General features: G+C 42.9%; 1 protein-coding gene across 1 annotated transcript in view; it reads left to right on the top strand.

Annotated features, from left to right (window-relative positions):
* The window catches only part of LOC149226454 (uncharacterized), a 513,224-nt gene that overhangs the window by 16,458 nt on the left and 473,211 nt on the right, over positions 1–23,555 (top strand). The window contains exon 2 of the mRNA XM_089377495.1: positions 15,209–15,384. Within this exon, the coding sequence (XP_089233621.1) occupies positions 15,209–15,384 (176 nt within the window). The remainder of the gene's footprint in view (positions 1–15,208; positions 15,385–23,555) is intronic.

The raw sequence follows: 23,555 nt of genomic DNA, 5'->3' as shown, positions 1-23,555 counted from the left end.
TGAGGTCGAGCTCCTTGTATTTATAGCCTCCTTGAGGGGTCGAATAGCCCTCCTTTAGGCCAACTTGATCTTGCTCTTGGGCCGACTTGGTCTTGGGATACAAAATGGTTTTTTCTTGATAAAATAAATATCTTTCTTTATTACAATGAGTCCAAATGGGACTATGACACATGACCAATAATATTCTTTATCCTAGAAAGACCTAGAAAACCTAAAAGCACAAAGAACATGCTTTTTGACTCAAACTTGAGTATGAAATCCATACTCCAAAATAAAAATATAATTTCTCTTTCTTTCTTTTTCTTTATTTATAAAGAATATAGAATTTCATGATTACAATTAGGTCATTATGAAGACCGAACCTAGTTACAATTTTCAACAAAGGGCACTAGCAAAGGTTTCTAACATGACTACTGTCAACAAGATCATTACTCGAATTCAGGCGTAAGATAATGATATGACGCTCTATTTCAAGGCAATGTTGCGATAATCGCGATCAGGATTAAATCGGCAAGGGTCCATAAAAAGGAAAAATCGTAAAAATCGGTAAAAATTGGTAAAAAATCAGCAACACTAAAAATATACAAAAGAATCATATTTTTTCAATTTTTTTAGTATCTAAAAGCACCCACAATATAAAATAAATGCATCGACACTTAAATATGAAAAGAGAACTAATATATAAGATGTTTAATATGTCTAATGCTACATCACACACAATAATGAATCATGTCATGAATCCTGAGTCCTGACTTCGCCTCAAAATATCAATAGAAAATATAACAATGTATCTCATATCATGAGTCATATACAATGAAATAAACCACTAAGTAACTAACGGTTTCCTCTGCCCCTCTAGATGAAGGTCCTGGTTTTGGCATTGGACTTTGATGTCCTCTAGAAGCTGAAGAACTAGGAGCAGGAGGAGGTAGACCACGTCTTCTACTGGTGACAATGGTAGGTGGTGTTACGTCCTCCTCCTCCTCCTCCCCTGCAACTGCTACCCCATCCACTACCTCCTCTAGCCAATCAGGGGTGGATTCCATGGCAATATCCTTGACAAAAGGAATTTTTCCTATGTCCTCCAACATCAAGTCAATGCAGCGTGTAGCACAAGGTGTCCAAAATAAGTCAGGATTCCTCTCCATAAGCATCGTGCTGCAGCAACATAATTTGCAACATTATCCGTTATGAGCTAGACAACATGTTGTGAACCTACCTTCTGAATGAATACGTCCAACGAATCACATAATAATCGTGCATCTTTGATATGTGTAAATGCATCAACAAATTTCATAAACATTGTCCCCTTGGGACAATTAACCAAGAAGTTAATAAGGGTTCTACCGTTTTGATCAGTGCAACCACCTGACATCATAGTGCATTAGTTCTGTGCCTATGATGCCTTGAACTCCTCTAATCTTGTAGTGCAATCAACCTTCTCCTTTTGAAGAATATGCCCTCTCAAGTCATCATAGGAAGGGGCATTGTACCTCGGGCCAACAATAGCAATAACATCAACCATGGGCTGGTAAAGTGGATTCAGTTGAAATTCCGTGACCTTGGGTCTAGGTTGGAGTCTTAAATCACTGATGCTACCAAACCAAGAATCTCAACCATAAACTACTTTTCATAGCGGAAAATTCTAAATTAGTAAATCATACATGCACAATATACACAGTTTTAAACAAAATTGTACAATAATGTACAATCACCAATCTTCGTTATATTAATCCAAACTGATAAATACAACAGTCTATGGTTACAAGATACAATGACAAACTTGGCTGCAACACTTCTTGTCATATCTTGTCTTGTCGGTCCGTCGCACCCGTTCTGCTCACTAGTAGTGCCTTAGTCCATCAAGGCCACTACACATTGAGACTTCAGGAGGGCTTCCCTCTAACACTGCTGCACGTCCTTCTGCATGGTGTACTTGGGTTGATCCAATCTGCTCCTCTGGGTTGGCCAATACCCGAGCTCCAATCTGCCAGGCTAGCAACAACTTTCATCCATCAAAGTGCTGCACTTTGGCACCGTCCTTCACCCAACCTTCAACTGCTCTTTGTCCTTCAAGATAGCTTGTCAAGGGCTCCTTTGGGTGGTCAATCACGCTGCCCTCCACCAGCTCTATGACTCCCAATCTACCACTGTTGGATCTGCACCTAAGAGGATAATTGCACCCCACAATATGTCTTCTACTTGGCTCCAATAGTCACCAACAAATCTGATCCAATTCTGGTCAACAAACTGTGACCCAACACATACCAAACACTGTTGTTCTGACTTGCTGCAATGCTGCAATTCTGGGACTGGTTAGGGAATTGACCACAGTCCCTAACTACCCAACAAACTAGCCCATAATTGCTTCTTATTGTTGCGGCTGTCCTCCAATAGTAGGTTGCCCTTCACGCTGCTCCTTTAGGGCAGTTTCAAGCCCAATACATAGACTTGCCTCCCTAAGACAGTTGCGGCACCCTACAGGACCCTAGCTAGGCCTGCGACAGCCTCTTAGGAGGACTATCCACCCTCCAGCAAGCCTCCAAACTGCCTCGCTGTCCCTGCCTTGGCTGCGGCCTACAAGAACAGGGCCTCGACCCTCCCATTAGCAATTATGTCCTCAAAAACCTTTCCTGAAACAACCCATAAACCCTTGCTGTTCCTTCTTTCTCTTGCTGCGGATAGGGCACAAAGAATCATTTGCTACTTCCTCAAACGATCTTCTTCTAGGGCAAGGAGATGATTCTTTCTTGAAGATGACCATGCCTTATTGCCTTCAATATATTTTGCCTTCTTTTGTAGTGTAGATCATGACTGCTTCTAGGGTTTCAACCTTTTTCAAGATGATGTGATCTTCGATTTTGAGGTCCTTTGAGATTCATTGCTTTGTAGACATCTTGATGAGAGTCTTGGTGGCCTTTTGATGATGACTATGGACATGAAAGCTCTTGTTGTTGTAAACTGTCTCCTTGATTGCATAGACAAAAACCCTTGCTGTTGTAGATTGCTGTTGTAGACCAATTCTTCAATTTGACAAAGCCCTTCAACTTGCTTTGATGCCCTTCTAGAAGCTGATGCTTGAACGTCTCTTTTTGCTGCCCTTCCTTTGAATTTAACACCTTAGCTCTGACACCATGTTGAAGAATCTAGGGCAATTAGAGTTAATGTGATTCCTCTTAGCATGATAACTATTTGTGAGGTATTTTAACTTTTGCTTATTAGCACAATCTTTTCTTGATATCATTAGCGTGTTTATTTCTTACTTCATCAAACAGTTACCAAAATACAAGAGACAAGAACACAAGATGTTGGCTTTCTGCCAGGGCCAAAACCTCTCCCTCTTGGAGAGGAAAACCCACTTAAAATTCTTCTTATGGAGATTCCAATTGACGAATATCAAGACCATGACCCTTGACCTAATTAAGCCACTCCATGACCAAGACACCAATCCTCTTCTTTGTCACTGTTGAATTTATCATCATCATTGCAGCTACACGGAGGTCATTACTAATGCACCACAGAGGTCATTCCAGCTCCATCATTGTTGCATCTTCACCGAGATTATTACTGCTCCTTTACTGAGATCTTTGCTGCTCCTTCACTGAGATCACAACTTCTTTCTCACTGAGATCTTCACCAAAACAGTGAGATATTTATACTTAGATATGTCTATATATATATGACAGTTGCACTGAGATCAAGATCAAGATCTTGAAACTACATCTTTATCACGATCATGACTGAGATCATGACTGCTGCTATTCTGAGATCATGACTGCATTCAGAATGCAAGCTGAGACAGATTATGTCACTGTTGGATCACTGAAATCCTTCCCATCATAACTATGCTGAGACTGTTACAGAGATACCACCTAGATCTTCTTCATCACTAGTATGTCGAGATTGTAGCTGTGCTTAGAGAGTATGCCGAGACAGTGTTAGTGATTGCGTTTACACCGAGGCTGTAACTGTGCCTATGAAGTTTCAGAGACCTCCGAAGTTGTGTCCTCCTGTAGTGCGGATTGCAGACCCCTGTACCCATCTGAAAATTATCCTGTGACAGACATCCGAAAATTTCAGACAAATTCGAGTTCTGTATCTTTGTTTTGCGCAGACCCTAGCTGGGTATATATAGTAATTCGTCCTCCATATTGAGCCGACATGACAGTGTGAAGAGGTGTGTCCGTTGATGCAAGCCGACATGACAGTGTTATACATCGTTTAGCTTGCTGCCTTCTTCAAGAGGATTGTGCTTGTCTTTGGAGGGCTTCTAGACCTTTCTATAGACTTGTATACATTACACATAGGCTCAAGAAGAGCATGACATTGACTCTTTGACATCCTAAGGCTCTCAATGGGAGCTACTAATAAATAAACCTCTTGCTCATGAAACCCATGCAACAAAGAATAATAATAAATTCATTTTCTTGTTTTACAAAAATCATAATTACAGTGTCATGAAGACTGAACCTAGTTACACTTTCTTCAACACGATTGGTTCCGTGTGGTCCCCACAACTTATTGAAGCCAATTTTACAAAGACTGCTTGGAAGCCAAGTTTCTTACAAGGATTTTAGGAGCTAAGAATCTTCTTGACAAGTCATATACTCAAACCCTATCTCCTAGAATTCCCTTAAGCCCTTCCTAAAGAGCCTTTCATCTCGCTTTCATTGCAAGCAAGCCTTATATCTGAGCTTCCCTTGTGAATAGGCTTTTAGGATCACCTTTCGCGCTATCATTGATCCATTCAATTTCGTGATCCTTATTATAACGGGTCTCCCCCCATCGGTGAAAATCCGTAAAGAGTAGGGAGCCTTAGCTGAGGTGTCAGTGGGCTATTGCTCCATTGTTGCGGTAGCCCTTCAAGGATCCCCTTTTAGGACCCCTGCTAGTTTGAGCGGTAACATTTTGGCGCCGTTGCCGGGGACACGAAATGTGTGTTTTGTTCCCCATACGACATATTGACATAACATTATTGGCGACTCCATTGGAAGAATGAAGCCCTAGTTCTTCATTGAACTTTAAGGTCGATGCTTGTAGGGTGAAGCAAGCATTTTTCTAGGCATCTTTAAATTCACCTTGGCGACTCCTACATATTTTTCATGTATATCTCAAATAGGTTGTCTTTCTTTGATAAATTTCCCGCTTTGGACATTGCTAGCATCCTTGGGCATCCTAATCATGTCATGGGAAGGATGGTACGTGGGGTGCCCGTGTTTGATGGTGATCCACTCTCTGCAATTGACCACGTAGAAAGATTTAATGCACATGCTTCAAGAGAGGAGGTTGTTCACCAAGATGTCCTTATGTTGTTGTTCATGGGATCTCTTGGTGGTCATAACTCATGGCTGCATGATCATGAACCTAAGAGTATCTCATCTATTGAGGAGTTCATTGGTGACTTTCTTAGACTTTTTCAAGTATGCTTCGCATTAAGCATCCAAGAGGAAACCTTCATTGACCATCATCAAGACATTGAGATTCTAAGTAATGAGTAAGAAGACGAGTCCTCCTCGGGTCCACATGACGAAAAAGATGATTTTAAGAACACGTGTTGGGAAGGATGAAGTTGAGACTAACCTTACCTTTCTCGAGGATATTACTCATGATGACTCTCCTTTTGAGAACCTTGAGGAAGGTGATCCCATTTGCCCCTTAGAAGATGATATTGGAGATTACTTCCATATTGAAAAGGAGAAATGGGAAATTGTTGGTCCTCAATTTGATTGTGCTCCCATTTACGACACCAACAAGGAGGATGAGGCTGAAATTGGTCCTCCCTTTCTCTCGGGTATTATTTATGATGACATATCCATTCATGCCCTTGGGAAAGAGAAATTTTATTTTCCCTTGCATAAGGAGGGGTAGTTGGAAGTGATCAATTTTCCTGTTAGGAAAGGCCCAATATATGATACTAAGGAATTGATAAGGCTCCTCCTTATGATTCTATATTCAAATCATCTAAGCCTTTAGATTATTATTTTGGGGAAGAGAAACCTATTGGATATAACACTCCACCTTCCCCTTTGCCTTCTTCCCTTATTCATCATTTGGAGAGTGATACCCGCGCTTGTTCTAATATGATCTCAAGTGACCTTGATCCGTTTCCCCTTTCTAAGTATAGTTTCAAGGAAGAACCCCTCATTGAATATTCTTTATCTCCTTGGGCCCCCACTTAGGATCATGATCAATCTATAACCTCCCCTTTCCAGTGTGATCATCATAGGCAACCTACTTGTGTTTCTCCATCTCATTAGTCTCCCGTTCCTACTAATCATAATCCTGTAGAAGCCATAAAATATGACATAAATAATAAGGACCATCATATGCCCGAGGTTTCCATCCATCAAGAGTTTATGGGCCTAATCATTGACATCTCTATATTTTGGTTAGAAGAGAGGATCTCATGGACTAGATTACATCCTTTTCTTACCTCTTCTCACATGATCATCCATGTGTGGGCATTCTATTTTCCTACCTCCCATCGGCCTTATCATCCATATGATTCTGTCCACATTTGCTTTGGCATTTGCTACATGAGTAATCATATAGGATGGCATATTTATATTGATTTGATGATATGTTGGTTGCACTGGATTATGATTACACTTAGTATTAGTTTTGTACCATATGCATGTTAGGGTAGGATGCATTGCATATTGATTTTTGCATTAGAACTAATGTCATATGATATTTCTCATGATAGATTAGCTGCATTTAGATTTAAAACTACATTTGAAAGTTTATTTTTATGAGTTGATTTTATGGGTCTAATCCAAGCATGTGCGATCATGAGACGCCGCAAAAGCATGTTGCCCCATGTTTTTCATCTATATGCAAGTAATGGGTCTGTGTTGTAGCAAGCGATTGCTGGTGTTCTCGTGACCTCCTGTTCATGTAGCTTCGCCCATTGTTTGATACATCACGTCCTAGTTGGAGCCAAATGTTACCCACCATTTTGTGGGTGATATCCCTAGATTTTTTTTCTAGAAGATGGTCCTCAACCGGCAGCCAGCAGCCCCTTGCAACCACCAACTAGCTCGTTGTGCCATTTCTCTGCCACCTGAGCCAACCATGTGGTCCCTCACCCATTTGTCATGGTCGTATGTTTGAAGGTGGGCCTCCCAAACCTGAAGGTATGCCTTGTCATTTGGTAATTGAGTATTGTAGTTTACTTATCATGGAAACTTTTGGGCATGGATTAATGGGGGGATTCGGCGGAAAGAGTGGGCTAGGTCTGTGCTCTTGAACCCTAGATCTCTTTTGGATGTTAACCTTGGACCCCAGTCCCATGGGATCTCTTTTACTGACCTTTGGGCTTTAGGGATGGTACTTCATGGGAAACCTTGATTTTGGTTGCGTGATCTTTCTCCCTCATCCACATATATCACTCATTTTCCGCTCATCATAACTCCATTCATCATTCCTCCCACCTGAGTGCACATTCCTCCACTAGGTCCACATAGGGTTAGCCTTCCCCTTCCCCTTGCGCACACCTTGGGTCGGGCTTGGAATGATGCCCCAGAGGTTGATGCAGCGAAAAAGAAAAGTAAAAGCATAATTGGCCACATTCAACAAGAAAATGTACCACAAAATGCAAACGATGGCTGGGGCAAACACATTTAGCACGTGGGCAAAAGTCTATACATGAGCTCTACCCCATTATCATGGCCATCACCCTGGTTCCTATATGCCCTAGATGAGCCTCCTCTATCATTCGGGGACTCATGATTGTCCCAACCCCTAGTGGGCAATGAACCACCCTATCTTAAAGGGGATATCCACTGCTATACCTTACACATCATGCTCTTATCCATTGAGCCTTGAGCAATTAATCAAAGAAAAATCATAAAAGGCAAAATACATATAAAGAAGGGTGGAAAAATCAAGGTCAGGGCACCTCATGTACCATGATTGCTCCCTCCTATACATTACATACCCAAGTGCAGGCTTCTCTTTTGCTAGCTACCCTAGTACCCCAACATGTGGCCTAGAGCTGCCCCTTTTCATTCCCTACTCCATTCATCTCTTTATCACATGCCACCACCCTTTGAAGGATGTACATTGGACATACTATCCCCTTTAAAGGTAGAAACCACCTAATAGGATACTTGGTTATACCCATTTGGAGCTTGGAGACATTACCACATGCCAAAGGCCACTATGGAAGGGCATGCCATTGTGAAATGCACACTATTGTCCATGGTTTGTAAGCTCTTTAATTCGATTTCCTTTGATGACTTGTTGTCAAGGAAGGTTAGGGGACGCATTGGATCTTATGCAGGATTACGAATGGTCTCCATTTTGGGTTTGGTCTCCCTATACGGGGTCCTAACCCTTTTGAGGGCTACATTAACACATGTAGGTTGTGTGTTGAGAGCCATGGACCTCCACAGTAGTAGACAACACTCCATGGATCCCTAAAGATGTTCAAAGATTGCTCGAGATTCACCTATTGGACAAAGAAGATGCACTTGGTTCACTATGCCCAACTAGCCCCATAGTTATACGATACACTTAGTAGATGACCCAGGACTTGTATGCTGATGTGGCATCACTTACACTATCATCTGAGCCCTTACAGATGGTCTACAGGCATCTTCAACTTACTTGGAGACCCATGAGGTCACTTGTATGGCCTCACACCCATTGGGATCACCACAGGTTTATTATTTGGAGAACAAGGGGCCAACCCCTTGTCCACTACTTTTGGGAGTTCTATTCATCATTGTGGCACTTATGGACTTCATCAGGCTTCTTAGAAGACCGAATGACATGTATTGTTGATCATTCGACCTCTTGAGAGGCTTATTATTTTGTTTTTGAGCTAGTTTGGTGGGCTTGTCACCAAAAGTTAGTTATTTTGCACATTATTTTATTCTAGGGGCTAATGTAGGCCCAAGTAGATAAATTGAATTCATTAGAAGTGTATAAATAGAAGTGATGAAGATTTACTTTAGCATCATCACTTGGATTTGGAACTTGTATCTCTTTAGAGATTTTCGCTATCCTTCTTGGAGGACAAATTTTGGAGCATGGAATGAATTTTGATGTTTGGATAATTTTCATATGCCTTGGAGCTTCATGATGACAAATTTTTGGATGGTTGGATATATTCTTATACATGTAAGTACATTTTGATTCTATTCTTTCTTTCTAATTTTGTCACATACATTGTTGCTGGGATTTCACCATACTAGGGCTTATTTGTTGCATCTCTTATGCGAAGTTGTGGAAATTTTGTTTCTAGATAGTGAATGCTTCATGTATGGGCCATGTATGATGAATGTTCCTAGGGATGTTTCATTACTGAAATTCATCTCGATAAGCCATCTATCTTGCAAAACGAAGTATAGTCTTTGAAGCTGCTTTTGCTGTTGCCCTAGTGCCAAGCGAAGTTGTCTTTGAGGCTCCTTTACCTGGAAAATTCAAAGGTTCATAGTCATAATTCTACTTGACTCCAATCTCCCCAAAGGATTAGGCACTGGTCCACCCAAAGGTGATCACCTTAAAGTTTAAACCTATTTTCCTTCTCCCCTCTCCTCTTCTCTAGGTCTGATCCTCTAGGTCACCTAGGGCATCAACTATCTCACAATCTAGCCATCCAAATACTTCGATTTTTGGTCCACAACTGCGCTGGAGTTTGCTCTAGAGGTCCTCCAAATTTCAAGCAAATCCGATGGTGGGATCTCAAGATATTGCAAGCCCTAGCTCGGGGACCGTTCCTTTCCCTAGGTTTCCCTTGGCTAGAAACCTCACTAGGATCATTGCATTACCTTTCATTGAAAATTCCTCCCTTGATCCCCTTCTCCTCCTTGATTAGGTCAAACACATCATTGGTTGCTCAACCCCATTCCCTTGACCTAACCTCGGGTCCGCTTGGTCCTGTGTGGTCCCACAACTTATTGAAGCCAATTTTACAAAGACCACTTGGAAGCCAAGTTTCTTACAAGGATTTTAGGAGCTAAGAATCTTCTTGACAAGTCATATACTCAAACCCTAGCTCCTAGAATTCCCTTAAGCCCTTCCTAGAGAGCCTTTCATCTTGCTTTCAATGCAAGCTATGAAAATTCTATCACTGCAACAACTGATTTTTTTTACCTACTTATTTTCCAATAAGTTATTTACGAAAACCCTTTAGTAAATATTAAAATAAATTCTGCTATAGATATCACACCACAATACAAAAACAAATACATGCACAAGAATCAAACACATCAACACAAATACTTTTGGACAATTGTGCCCGGAAAAACCCAATGCGGGAAAACTGGTGCAACAGAGGAGGATTTTATTATTAGACAGCTTTTCTGAGTACATTGGGTGCCAAACTGGCTCACCCCACTGAGATAAATTCTCCGGTACCTCTCCTAGGCTTAGCGTCAAACCAGCTAGCCTCTGCGCAGCTCCTAGACCCTCTGCGTCAGCACTTTGCCTCTCTACGTCAGCACTTTGCCTCTCTATGTCAGCACTGGGCCTCTCTGCATCACCCACGCAAGCCCTCCAGTGACAGCGCAGTGCTATTGCCTCTGCGTCTCCCTGAGTGGTTTTGCTTCTGCGTTTCTGACCTCTGCGCTGATCCTCTGGCTTTGTTCCTGCCTTAGCTCCGTACTCACTACCTCTTGCTGCAATCCAGACCTCTAGTTTGAATTTCTCAGCAAACCCCGCTCCAGAAATCGAACTGACTGGTCTCCCTCAGTGTATCTCCAACTGACCCTCAAGCCTTCTCTTATACTTTTCCTGTTGATGAATCAACAACTGAGATTAAGTCCCTAATCAACAACTAAGATTAAAATAGACTTGATCTTCGTCTCTTAGAAGCTTCTCATCCTTATCTTTATTAATACCCATTAATATTTTTATTTTCCTAAGTTTAGACTTAGGACCTCATTAAAAATATTAATTATTTTAATAACTTTTCATCTGGATGGAATTTTCCAAAACGATTTCTGGGTCTTGGAGATCTCATGCTCTTTAGTCTCTCCACCAATTTTCATGGCTAGAGCACATCTGATGCTGCCCCAAATCAACACTCCCTCTTAGCGAGGAATGTGTTCTAGTAATACTCCACACTGAGCATCACTCCAATTATACGGCACCGGTACCTGTGCTGATGCTAGGCCTACTCGCCCAACATCCTCTGCACTGCTGCCCATGTCTCTACCACTGCCACTGCTGCATCTGTACTGCAACTCCCTCTACATCCGTGCTACTGCTGGTCCTTCTTCCCAACACTGCATCCGCACTGCAACCCCTTCTCATCACGCTGCATTGTGCTACTGCTAACTGCTACTGCATTGCAACATCACCCATTTCTACGACTGAAATGGATTCTTTATCATCCCCATCTTCTCCCTGAAATAATCAAACTTTGTTCTTCCAAGGGCCTTGGTGAGGATGTCTGCCACCTGTTCTCCTGTAGGAGTGTAGCTCAACTGTACAACTTCTCGTTGGACACAGTGTCTAACAAAGTGACATCGAATATCAATGTGCTTTGACCGATCGTGAAATATTGGATTCTCAGAGAGCTTGATGCAACTCTGATTATCACACATGATCCTGGTTGCCTCCATCTTTCTTCTAAATAGGTTCACAAGCAGTTTTCTAAGCCATATGGCTTCGCACGAAGCTGTGCTTGTGACCATATATTCTGCTTCAGCTGAGCTCAAAGCTACGGATTTCTGTTTCCTACTGCACCAGGAGGTCATTCTTGATCCAATGTTGAAATAGTACCCAAAGGTACTTTTCCGATCCATTGAACTTCTAGCCCAATCCGCATCAGTAAATATACTCACTTTGATATCCTTACTCTTGGTGTACAAGAGTCCATAATCGACTGTTCCCTGTATATATCTGAGAACATGTTTGGCTGCTGCCCAGTGCGCCCTCTTTGGTTCCACCATGAATTGACTGAGGGTGTTGACAGTGTAACAAATTTCTGGCCTGGTATTGACCAGATACATTAGGGACCCTATGAGCTGCTTGTATAAGGTGGGATCAACATCCTTGTCTTCTGATGCATCAATTTTCTTCCAGTTGGTGATCATTGGAGTAGCCATGGGTCTACAATCCTGCATCCTGAATCTCTTCAGAATTTCTGTAGCATATCTCCCTTGTCCAAGGAAGATCTCCCCCTTTTTCTGCCAAACTTCCAACCCCAGGAAATAATGCATCTATCCCAAATCCTTCATGTCGAATTCTGTGGCTAGATTCTTCTTGCAGTCCTTGATGAGCTTGGATGATCCTGTCAGGAAGAGATCATCCACATATAATACTAGGATTAGAGGCTCATTCTCTACAACCAGATAGTAGAGATTTGGATCTGCATCACTCTTGACAAATCCCATCCTTTGCAAGTAGCCATCAACTCGACCATACTATGCTCTAGGTGCCTGCTTCAGCCCATATAAGGCTTTCTTCAATCTGCATACATGAGACTTCTTCTCATGTGTCTCAAAGCCTTCTGACTGTTCAATGTATACCTCTTCTTCTATCACTCCATTCAGGAATGCTGTTTTGACATCCATCTTATGAATCTCTCATCCTATCTTTGCTACAAGAGATATCACGGTTCTAATAGATGTATACCTGGCTATTGGGGTGAAGGTCTCTTTGTAGTCAATTCCTTCCATCTGAGCATACCCCTAGCCACAAACCTAGCTTTTTATTTTTCCACACTGCTGTCTGCAGCGTATTTAATCTTGTAGATCCATCTCGAACCTACCACCGATCTGTCTTGAGGCCTCAACACTACCTCCCAGACATCGTTCACCATTATAGAGTTGTATTCCTCTACCATCACATCCATCCTGAGCTACTAATGCTTGATATCTATCTGGCTGTTTTCGGTCCCTTTTATTATTTCTTGGTGCACCGATGAAATCCTCCACATCTCGCAGAATCTGACGAAGTTCCCTGCTTGTTCTTTCTTTGGTAGCAGGTGTTTCTGTTAGCTCCTCCTCTTCCTCCTGTGATTCTTCCTATTCCGAGGAAGAATTCTTGTCTTCCGTTGGTTGAAGTGGTTTGACCAATGACTCATATTTTCACTGCTCCTTGGAAGGCATTTCTCGAGATTTTTTGAAGGCCCTATCTTCCATGAACTTCACATCTCGTCGAACTATTACCTTCCTGCTCCCTGGAAGATAGATTCTATTTGCCTTAACGTTCTCGCTATATCCCACTAGATATCCTTTCTCTGCAGTTTGATCTAACTTCTTCCTTTTCTCCTCGGTTATACGACAATATGCTAGGCTCCCAAATATCCTGAAATGACTAACTTCAAGAGAGGAGGTTGTTCACCAAGATGTCCTTATGTTGTTGTTCATGGGATCACTTGGTGGTCATAACTCATGGGTGCATGATCATGAACCTAAGAGTATTTCATCTATTGAGGAGTTCATTGGTGACTTTCTTAGACTTTTTCAAGTATGCTAATTGCACTTAAGTTTTCTAAGGCTAAACTGGCTTTTGCTCATGTCGAAGGGCCAATAATGGATTGTCACTTGGCCCTTTTCTCAATTGCCGAAGCTTTTTTAGAACTGCAAAGTGTAAGGGCTGTGTATAATACTATATAACATATATTATTATGCTTATAAGCAGCTACAAATGTTTATGGTGAATTCCAAACTTTTAATATTTATTTTTTTCATGAATAACATATCTCAGGGAAACTGTTTGGGCACTTCATCTCATTCCAAGGATGGTACCTAGAGTAAACTGGATTCTGCAGAAGCTCGAAGCTTTGTCAACATAGGGCTTGAGGCCATTACAACAATATATTCGTTAAGAGCTCAACATGTCACTTGCAGTAATTGAAACTAGGTATGGAGGATAACAATATATATATAATTGCCGTACACAACCTGCTGTCCCCTGAAAACCTTGGGGTTGTGCTCTGTCTGTCCTGAGGATGCCTACACCAATACTTGCCATTCTCCCATCCCAAAAATTAATGCAACATAGGCTATGTGTGGTTGCATCTTCAGATTTAAGTTACACTACAGACTACTGAATTCAAAACTAAATTCGTCGATTAAGACAAGTCTCTCACATCACAGTTTTTAAACTGCCCACTTTCCTGATTTACCTTGATAATTCTTTTTATTATAGGGCATAGTGATATAATGTTGTATTTGCTAGAAATTTTCAGGAACCTGTATTTATGTTTCCAGTCAGCTTTGTTTATGTATTATTTGATACTGCGCAATTTGATACAATGCTAGAAACTTTTTTGCCCGAGGGGAAAAAACCTTTATATTTGATATTTCAAAGATTGAAATCAAATATACATTTTTGGGCCTTTTTGGCCCAAAGAAGAAACGATAAAGTTTCAGAGATGTCCAATCCTTATTACAGTCATCCCAGGCATTATAAAGCCTCCATTAGTGCTTCATAGCTTCAAAAATATGTAGATCAAAAATGTCTTTTCAGTCAATATGCCGATCTTCCTGATCCCTAGACCAGTAAGCCTATCATAAACGGGAGTATTCAGCAAGTCAATATAAAGACTGAACAGATTCTGAAACGAGTTCATCTCCTATGACCTGTTCAGAAAGTGTCCCTTCCTGCAAGGAAATGGCGTCTTTAGTGAGATAGTCAGCTTGAGTTTTGGATTGTCAAATAAAGTGAGAGAGTAATTTCAGAGAACTTTCTCATTACCTCCAAAAGCTTGTTCAGATTGGAGTAAGAACAAAATACTGAATCTGACATTTACTATTTGCCCAATCAATTGGCAATTTGGAATTTTCCAGAACTTATAACTTGTCAATTCCTCTATCTGCAGAAGATTTCATGAGAATCAATATAGCACAAAATTTGTCTCTATTATTTGTTCCCTGCTCTACAGCATATTTCAGGGAAATAAAATGTTTTTCTACTAAAAAACGAATCTCCCCTGCACCATGCATACCTGGATTTCCTTGACAGGATCTGTTGAAAAAACCTCCAGCCCTTTAGTAATTGACGTTATGCTCTTTTAGGTTTCTTTGGGCTTTGACCTTTGCTGGCTTCCAGTATCTCACATAAGAAAATCTTATCTGATGTGCTACCTGCCAAGGATGTAAATATATCAGCAGCTTTGCCAGATTTTTTTCTAAATTGAGTTGATATTTTTCTTTCTTATCTAGTTCTATACATTCTTTCCTGTGCCAAAAGGAGAGATAATGCCATTTCTAAAGTGTGAATTATCGATTGCTATCGTTCTTTACAGAACTGTCAGGTACAGACTTGCTTGCAGCCGACATAAAATCATTGAACGAATATGCCACTTATATAAGAGGTTTGTTCAAAGTTTGGCGCATTCCACTGCAGGAGTCCTATGACCCAGATCAGATAGCAAGTTATTTCAACTGCAGACCCCATGTCCTAGTGTTCCGGATACTTGAGGTACCCTTCATTATTAATCATTGTAGTTAGATGCAAAATTATAAATATTGATCTATTTATTTACTTCAATCTTGTTTTTGGTATGTCAAATGTAACTTCTGCTTGCATGGGAACTATAATGATATCTTCAACTTTAGTATTTGTTTATTCTTCAAAAATTTGAAACAATAGCAGGTCAAACTGCTGAATGTGCATCAGAAGCCCGGAATGAATCTTTATATCTTTTCTTGTCTGTATGCTAACTGGAGAACCCTTTCTGGCCTTCCCCCCCTGTTCAATATCTTTTTGACCCTGCCTCTTTCCCAATTTGCGATTTCTTTTTTCTCTACTCTCTCATGTATCACTATAAATTTACCCATCTTTTAACGGTCATTAAAGTTTGCAAGTTGTTGCTTCTATAAAAACCAGGGCTGAACTAGTTTCTATGTTACTGCTTGTCAGTTTGGTTGGTTTTGAACTCTTCATTTGATTCAATTTTTCTGCTTAGTATCTATTTTGTCTTAAACAGATTGTAGGTAAGTAATTATAAGATTTTATTTATGTGTCATTGCAAGCAGTCAAAAGCAGTCTTCCAAGGCGTCTCCTGCGCATCCCACCAAGAGATACTGTGACGAACAGAGATTGTGCATACATAGTTAAATAATCCATAATACTTGGAATATAGTAAAAGAATCCATTTATAGGAGTAATAATGTATATATAAAGTGTATGAATGAATGATATGGTTGAATACAATGAGGGACTCTATATAAAGCTAGGAGGAAGTGCCCTCTCATAAGGAGTCATGTCTTTTGGGACATGCCCTTCCACAATTAGTTATACTTGTTAATCATTATTATTTATATTATCTTATACATAATTATGTTCATAACATTGCCTTACCCTTTAGAAACTCTTTGTCCTCAAAGCATATTGATGAAAGCCCTGATATCTTTTTCTGCCTTGTAATGTCTTCACATCTTTCCAATTCTTGGAATTATCATCTTTGATGATACCAGACGATATGAACTTCTAATATTGGTATATAATTGTCGCATTGTGAAATGATCTATCGATCCCAAATCAATCTTTTGTGGAACTTTGCACTTATAAGCTTCCAAAGATGAATTGTTATCATAAGGCTTAATTGTGTTGACATCGATATTCTTCAGGAGTCAGAACATAAATCAATGGTTTTTGTCTTGATTGATATGGATTCACTGACTGCTTGAGATGTCTGCTCTTATGATTTGTGTGTTGATAAGGAGTTCTTGTGTTATGATTCTCTTATAATGTACTTGTAGCATTTTACTTATTTTTGGCATATGATCTTCTTTGTGTATTGTTGTCACTGGTTTAATTACTGGATCTTCTCTTGGATTTTCTGTCGTTCAAACTGCAACATTTGAGTATGACTTTACTTCAATGGGATTTGGATTTGATTGATGTGAGGTTAATGGGATTTGTATTTGTTTCCTTTTTTTCAACTTGAATTTCCACATCTGAAGATTTTGATATTTCCCTCTCAATGAATTGTTGTACTTTGTTTTCTGTAATATTCCTAATTAGCCATGGCTAATTGGAATATTCGATTTTGTCCAAATTTTGCCTTCTATAGTTATTTGTAAATAAAAAAGTGAGGAAGGAGGATATAACTCACTTTTAGAATAAAAAGTCATTTCCTAGTAGTACAACGTTGTGACTTAAAGGGGAGCCAAGGGGGACGCAGAAATGGAGCCCACGCAGACACATGGAGGGACTGCGCAGGAGGGAAGACACACGTGGCAAGAGGGGAATCACGCAGGAGGAGGTGAGCCTTGGGATTGAGAGAGGCAAAGGCTATAAATGAGAGAGGAGCCCCCTCATTTTGATCATTCTGTTATGAGCATTTGTGATAGTCATTTCGACTTGGAGCACGCTGGCTGTTTAGCTAGTTTGCAACACTGTTTAGTGCATTGAGTGTCTCCGTTCGGAGATCTCACCCTTAGCCCCGGGGGACTTCGAGTGCCTGCTCGGGCAAGGTATTCCCATTGGCATTTCAGCAGTAGTTTCATCAGCCTTTTTGTAGCAGTAGTGGCAGTGTTTTGGAGGACTGCGCAGCACTAGGAGAGGGACGCAGTTCTGAAGGACTGCGTAGTACTATGAGAGGGACGCAGTTCTGGGTTGAGGGTTTGCAGGAGCTTTGGTGCTGAGAGATAGAGCAGGGGATCAGCCCTTGCATATTGGGGAGTTTTGGCAGGGGTTTCAGGCAGGTTTCTGGAGCATCTCATTCAGTGGTAGCGCAGAGCAGTGAGGAACTGCGCAGAACCCCAAGGGGGTGATTTTCGGGGGTCGGCCATTCCACGAGAGCTTTCTGGGTTTTTCTGGGTTTCTTGAGTAGAGTCCGATTCCAGAGTTTCAGCGTTTTTTGAGGAGGGGAGGAGCCCCAAATCTTCATTTGATTTCTAGTAGCAGCCGTAGCATAGCAGTTTCCCATCAGCTTGGACGCAGATCAGAGGGGCCATTCTTTCACTATTTTGAGTGTATTTCTTCACTTGCCTAGTTGAAGTAGAGGTGCCATCTTCCTGATCACCTCCTGTACTCATTTCATTACTAAGTATAATAAAATGGCTTAGCATTCTCTCTTCCTTTCTTGTGTATCTGCTTATGGTTTATTTGATATATATTGTATCATTGTTATTTGTATCTCTTGAGCATTCTCGGCTATTATACCATTTGTGTGTTTCTATTATACTCTTAGACAGAGTTTGGAAAGGGCCAGGTAGCCTCCGGATCTCATCCTCTTTTTAGAGGCGACATATCTGGTAAATGCCCTCCCAGTCCATCTCTGGTTGGAGTTTGCTTGTGTTTGAGGTATATTCTTGATAAGGGATATTACAGTGGTATCAGAGCATAGATCTGGCTCAGCCTGTGGAGCTAGTAATCTATGACACTAGGGGAAAAACCCTATATCTGTTACATAGGATGGAGATACAGGGACTCTGGGCGTAGGTTGGAGAACACTTACGGAGAGGGAGACTGTGTTCCGGTAGTAGACGCAGAACAGGAGGAGCCTGTAGTAGACGCAGAGCAGAGGGAGCCTGTGGTGGACGCAGAGCAAGGGGCTCCAATGGCGGATGATGACGGGAAGAGATTTGCGGATATGCTCCTCAAATCAGTGCAGGATCTGTCGAGACAGATTGAGGTGATGGGGCAGAGATTCACGACAGTAGAGGCTAGATAGCGTGAGAGTCCACGGGTTTTTCAGGTTGGTGAGGGATCGGGCACATCCCACCATTTGCTAGAGCAGCGTGATACTGCATAGCAGGTGGCCTCACATGCCCCTACACGCTCTACCATGCCCACTTTCTTCGCAGCAGACACGGGGGCCGTAGCCCAGCAGGAGTTAAAGCCCGGACATATGGGCGATTATTTTGCAGAGTACTAGGCCTATGGGTAGGAGTTCAGGGACGCCTTCTCATTCAGAGATTTTGTTCAGCTCCAGCGGGATAGTAGACTCGGCGACCATCACAGAGGGTACCGGCATTACCATGATGGTGACACCCACCGTGCAGCGAGTAGATTCCACTTGCCTACGTTTGATGGTTCATCAAACAATTCGGCAAAGTCTTGGGTGGAGAAGCTGGACATTTACTTCCAGCTTAACTAGATGTCGAAGACAGAGGCCATCAAGGTGGCAACATTGCATTTGGATGGTGAGGCCCAGGATTGGTGGTTTCATGGAATGGTTACACTCGGGCACTCTACAGTGACGACATATGCTGAGTTTGCTAGGAGATTGATGGAGCGATTTGACCGGAGGGATCCAAAGCAGCATTTTGTTGCCCTGACAAGGCTCAAATAGACAAGGAGCCTAGAGACCTACATTGCAGATTTCTTGAGGGTCTCCGTGATGGTGCCAGACCTATCCACGACACGGAGGGTCTATATGTATGTTGAGGGGTTAGCAGAGCCACTTCAGGGTCTAGTCCGATCCACTAGACCAGCCACACTCCAGGACGCTATCAGTAGGACCCGGGACTTACAGGATGTCTTACCCCGGACTCGGACACCTTACCCCTAGAGACAAACTTTCCAGTCTAAGGGGAAGGACGTGAGGATTCCACCTCCAAAGGGGAATCCAAGATGAGTACAGCTTGATGATGATGCCAGGAGGGAGCTGAAGAAGAAGCGATTGTGCTACACATGTCGGGAGCCGTGGGCACCGGGACATAGATGTGCTGCTGGTAAAGCACATTTTATTGAGGTCTTCTCTGAGAGCAGTGGAGGAGAGGATGACGAGGATGATGGGGAGGTAGGAGATAGCCATGCCATACAGGGACCTTTACCACCTCCACCACCAGCAGCAGGAGGTGCACCTTTTGCACCCACCGGAGGGCCCTTGCAGCATTGCGAGGAGTTCCCAAGTATCTGACGCTACGCGTACGAGGGACAGTATGTGGCCAGCGGGTATCAGTTCTGGTTGACAGTGGGGCGACCCACAACTTCATCGATGCATAGATGGTTAAGCGGAGAGGTATATAGACAGATAGCTTCGATGGGTTTTCAGTCTTGGTCCCAGGAGATCAGACCATGATGTGTGCTCGTTATGTTCCAAAGCTTTCAGTGACGATGGGCACCTACACATTGACTGACCACTTTTTTGTGGTCGATATTTCGGACACCAACATGATATTGGGTGTTCAGTGGCTTATCACTCTAGGAAGGTCATGACGGATTGGAAGACCCCAGAGATGGAGTGGGATGATGAGAAGACAGGGAGGCATGAGAAGATACGGGGACAGCACACATATCCACCTCAGACTGTTTCGGTTCATCGGATGGAGGCAATCTTTCGGAAGGGAGACATAGAGTGGGCAGTGGAGCTGCGTGCATCAGAGGCAGGGACTACAAGGCAGTGGGTACATCCAGAGATATAGTCCATCCTTGATCGGTATGCCATAGTGTTTGGGGAGATTCCACCAGGACAGCCACCGGATCGGGGGTTTGAGCACACCATCGAGCTAGAGCAGGGCATACAGGCAGTGATCACCACTCCCTATAGGCACCCCAAGGCCTATCGGGATGAGATTGAGAGGGCTATCCAGGAGTTGCTGGCTCTTGGGCACATTCGACCGAGCACGAGTCCTTTTGCTTCTTCTGTGGTGTTGGTGAAGAAGAAGGACGGTACGCTGAGGATGTGCATTGACTACAGGGCCCTGAACAAGAAGACCCTGAAGAACAGGTACCCCATACCCAGGATCGATGAGTTGATGGACGAATTGAGAGGGGCACGTTTCTTCTCAAAGATTGATTTGAGATCGGGATATCATCAGATTCGCGTGAGGGAGCAGGACATTCCCAAGACCGCCTTCAGGTGTCACTATGGGCACTTTGAGTTCTTGGTTATGCCTTTTGGGCTAACCAACTCCCCAGCTACATTCCAGTCCTACATGAATCACATCTTCTGTAGTCACTTGAGGAAGTTTGTGTTGGTATTCTTTGACGATATTCTCATTTACAGCAGGACATGGGAGGAGCATCTCCAGCACATTGAGACAATATTGCATATCTTACAGGAGCAGCAGTTCTATGCCAAACTCTCCAAGTGTGAGTTTGGATTGACGGAGATGTTATATCTGGGACACATCATAGGGGTGGACGGAGTGAGAGTCCACGAGGAGAAAATCAGGGCCATCAGAGAATGGCTGGAGCCGAGAAACGTGATGGAACTTCGAGGATTCATTGGCATTTGTATGTACTACCAGAAGTTCGTCAAAGGTTTCTCACAACTTGTTGCACCCCTGACGGACTTGACGAGGAAGGGGGCATTCAGTTGTTCGGATACAACGCAGCGAGCCTTTGACAGGCTCAAGGAGGTTATGAGCAGCTGCCCAGTGCTTGCATTGCTAGATTTTACGCAACCATTTATCTTGGAGTGTGATGCGTCAAGAGAGGGGATCGGCATAGTATTGATGTAGGGAGGTCACCCTATAGCCTTTGAGAGCTGGAAGCTCCTTCCGTATGAGAGGTTGTATTCTATATACGAGAAGGAGATGCTGGCCATCATACATGCATTGGCTAAGTATTGGCAGTGTTTGGTGGGCAACAGGTTTAGGGTGAGGATTGATCACAACAGCCTCAAGTTCTTTTTGGAGCAGAAATAGTTACAGGAGAGGCAGCAGAAGTGGATCAGTAAGATCCAAGCATATGATTTCGACATTGAGTATGTCAAGGGTAAGAACAACGTGGTAGTAGATGCCCTCTCACGTAGACTAGCCACGTTGTCTCTTATGAGCTTGGATACAGATTGGAGGGCTCGACTCTTAGTAGAGTACTCCAAGGACAGGTTTGCATGTGAGATTCTGGACGGGCAGGTGGCAGATGACAGGTACAGGGTGATCGATGAGATCATCTATTACAGGGATCAGATCTTCTTGACTGAGGGGTCTCAGCTCAAGAAGAAGATACTCCAGGCATCACATGACTCACCATTGGCAGGCCATCAGGGGTTTACCAAAACCTACAGGGCCATTAGAGAGAGGTTCTCATGGAAGGGCCTCAAGGAGGACATACTCCAGCATGTCAGGGAGTGCGATGTTTGCCAGAGGAACAAGGGGGAGATGAGCCATCCCGTGGGACTATTGCAGCCTCTTCCCATTCCGAAGGGGAAATGGGAGAGTATTTCGATGGACTTCATCACAGGGTTGCCCATGGTACAGGGCAAGGATTGTATCTTTGTCGTCGTTGATTGACTGACGAAGTACACACATTTCTTTGCCATATCCGCACATTATACAGCAGCACAGGTGGCCGAGCTATTCTTTAGGGAGATCTTCAGGCTACATGGTCTTCCTAAGACCATCGTCAGTGATAGGGACAGTCGTTTTATGGGCGGGTTTTGGCAGGAGCTTTTCCGATTGGTGGAGATGGAGTTGACACTGAGTACAGTTATCACCCACAGACGGATGGGTAGACAGAGATAGTTAACAAGTGGTTGGAGGGTTACTTGCGTAACTATGTTAGCGGGCAGAAGCGAGCATCGCTGAGGTGGCTGCATCTGGGGGAGTACTGCTACAATACTTCACATCACGTGTCCATTGGTATGTCACCATTCTATGCCTTGTATGGGTATCATCCTTTATCTTTTGTTGACGTGATGTTTGGTGATAGCAGGGCTCCTAGAGCTAAGATTTGGATCCAAGAGAGTTAGGATATCCTCTGAGCTCTCAAGGATAACATGGCTACAGTGCAGAATCAGCAGAAGCTGTATGTCGACAAGGGTTGGGTGGAGAGACAGTTCGAGGTAGGGGACATGGTCTACCTACGATTATAGCCATACCGACTGTCGTCGCTGAAGCAGAAGGGGGCTGAGAAGCTCAAGCCCCGCTTTTATGGGCCATACAGGGTGATACGCAGGATTGGACAGGTTGCATATGAGTTGGAGTTGCCCCAAGGCAGCAAGATTCATAACATTTTTCATGTGTCATGCCTGAAAAAGGCATTGGGGCAGCAGGTGACGGTGACAGATGAGCTACCACCCATGGATGATGAGGGGCATTTGGTATTGCAGTCGGAGGCTATCATTGATACCAGGGAGAGGCAGCTGCAGAGCAGGACGGTCCGAGAATTCTTGGTGAGATGGAAGAATTTGCCGGATGAGGATGCCACTTGGGAGAGTGAGAAGATCTTACAACATCCATCACTTCAGTTGCTTGAGGACAAGCAACATTTTGCCGGGGGAGACTGTAATATTCCTAATTAGCCATGGCTAATTGGAATATTCAATTTTGTCCAAATTTTGCCTTCTATAGTTATTTGTAAATAAAAAAGTGAGGAAGGAGAATATAACTCACTTTTAGAATAAAAAGTCACTTCCTAGTAGCACAACATTGTGACTTGAAGAGGAGCCAAGGGGGCCAAAGGGGGACACAGAAATGGAGCCCACGCAGACACATGGAGGCACTGCGCAGGAGGGAAGACACACGTGGCAAGAGGGGAATCACGCAGGAGGAGGTGAGCCTTGGGATTGAGAGAGGCAAAGGCTATAAATGAGAGAGGAGCCCCCTCATTTTGATCATTCTGTTATGAGCATTTGTGATAGTAATTTCGCCTTGGAGCACGCTGGCTGTTTAGTTAGTCTGCAACACTGTTTAGTGCATTGAGTGTCTCCGTTCGGAGATCTCACCCTTAGCCTCGGGGGACTTCGAGTG

This window comes from Pinus tabuliformis, chromosome J, assembly GCF_031772625.1.
Source record: "Pinus tabuliformis cultivar Carrire ecotype Pingquan chromosome J, CPIR1, whole genome shotgun sequence".
Classification (NCBI taxonomy): domain Eukaryota; kingdom Viridiplantae; phylum Streptophyta; class Pinopsida; order Pinales; family Pinaceae; genus Pinus; species Pinus tabuliformis.
The sequence above is the reverse complement of the archived record's forward strand: the minus strand, read 5'-3'. Positions and strand labels throughout refer to the sequence as shown.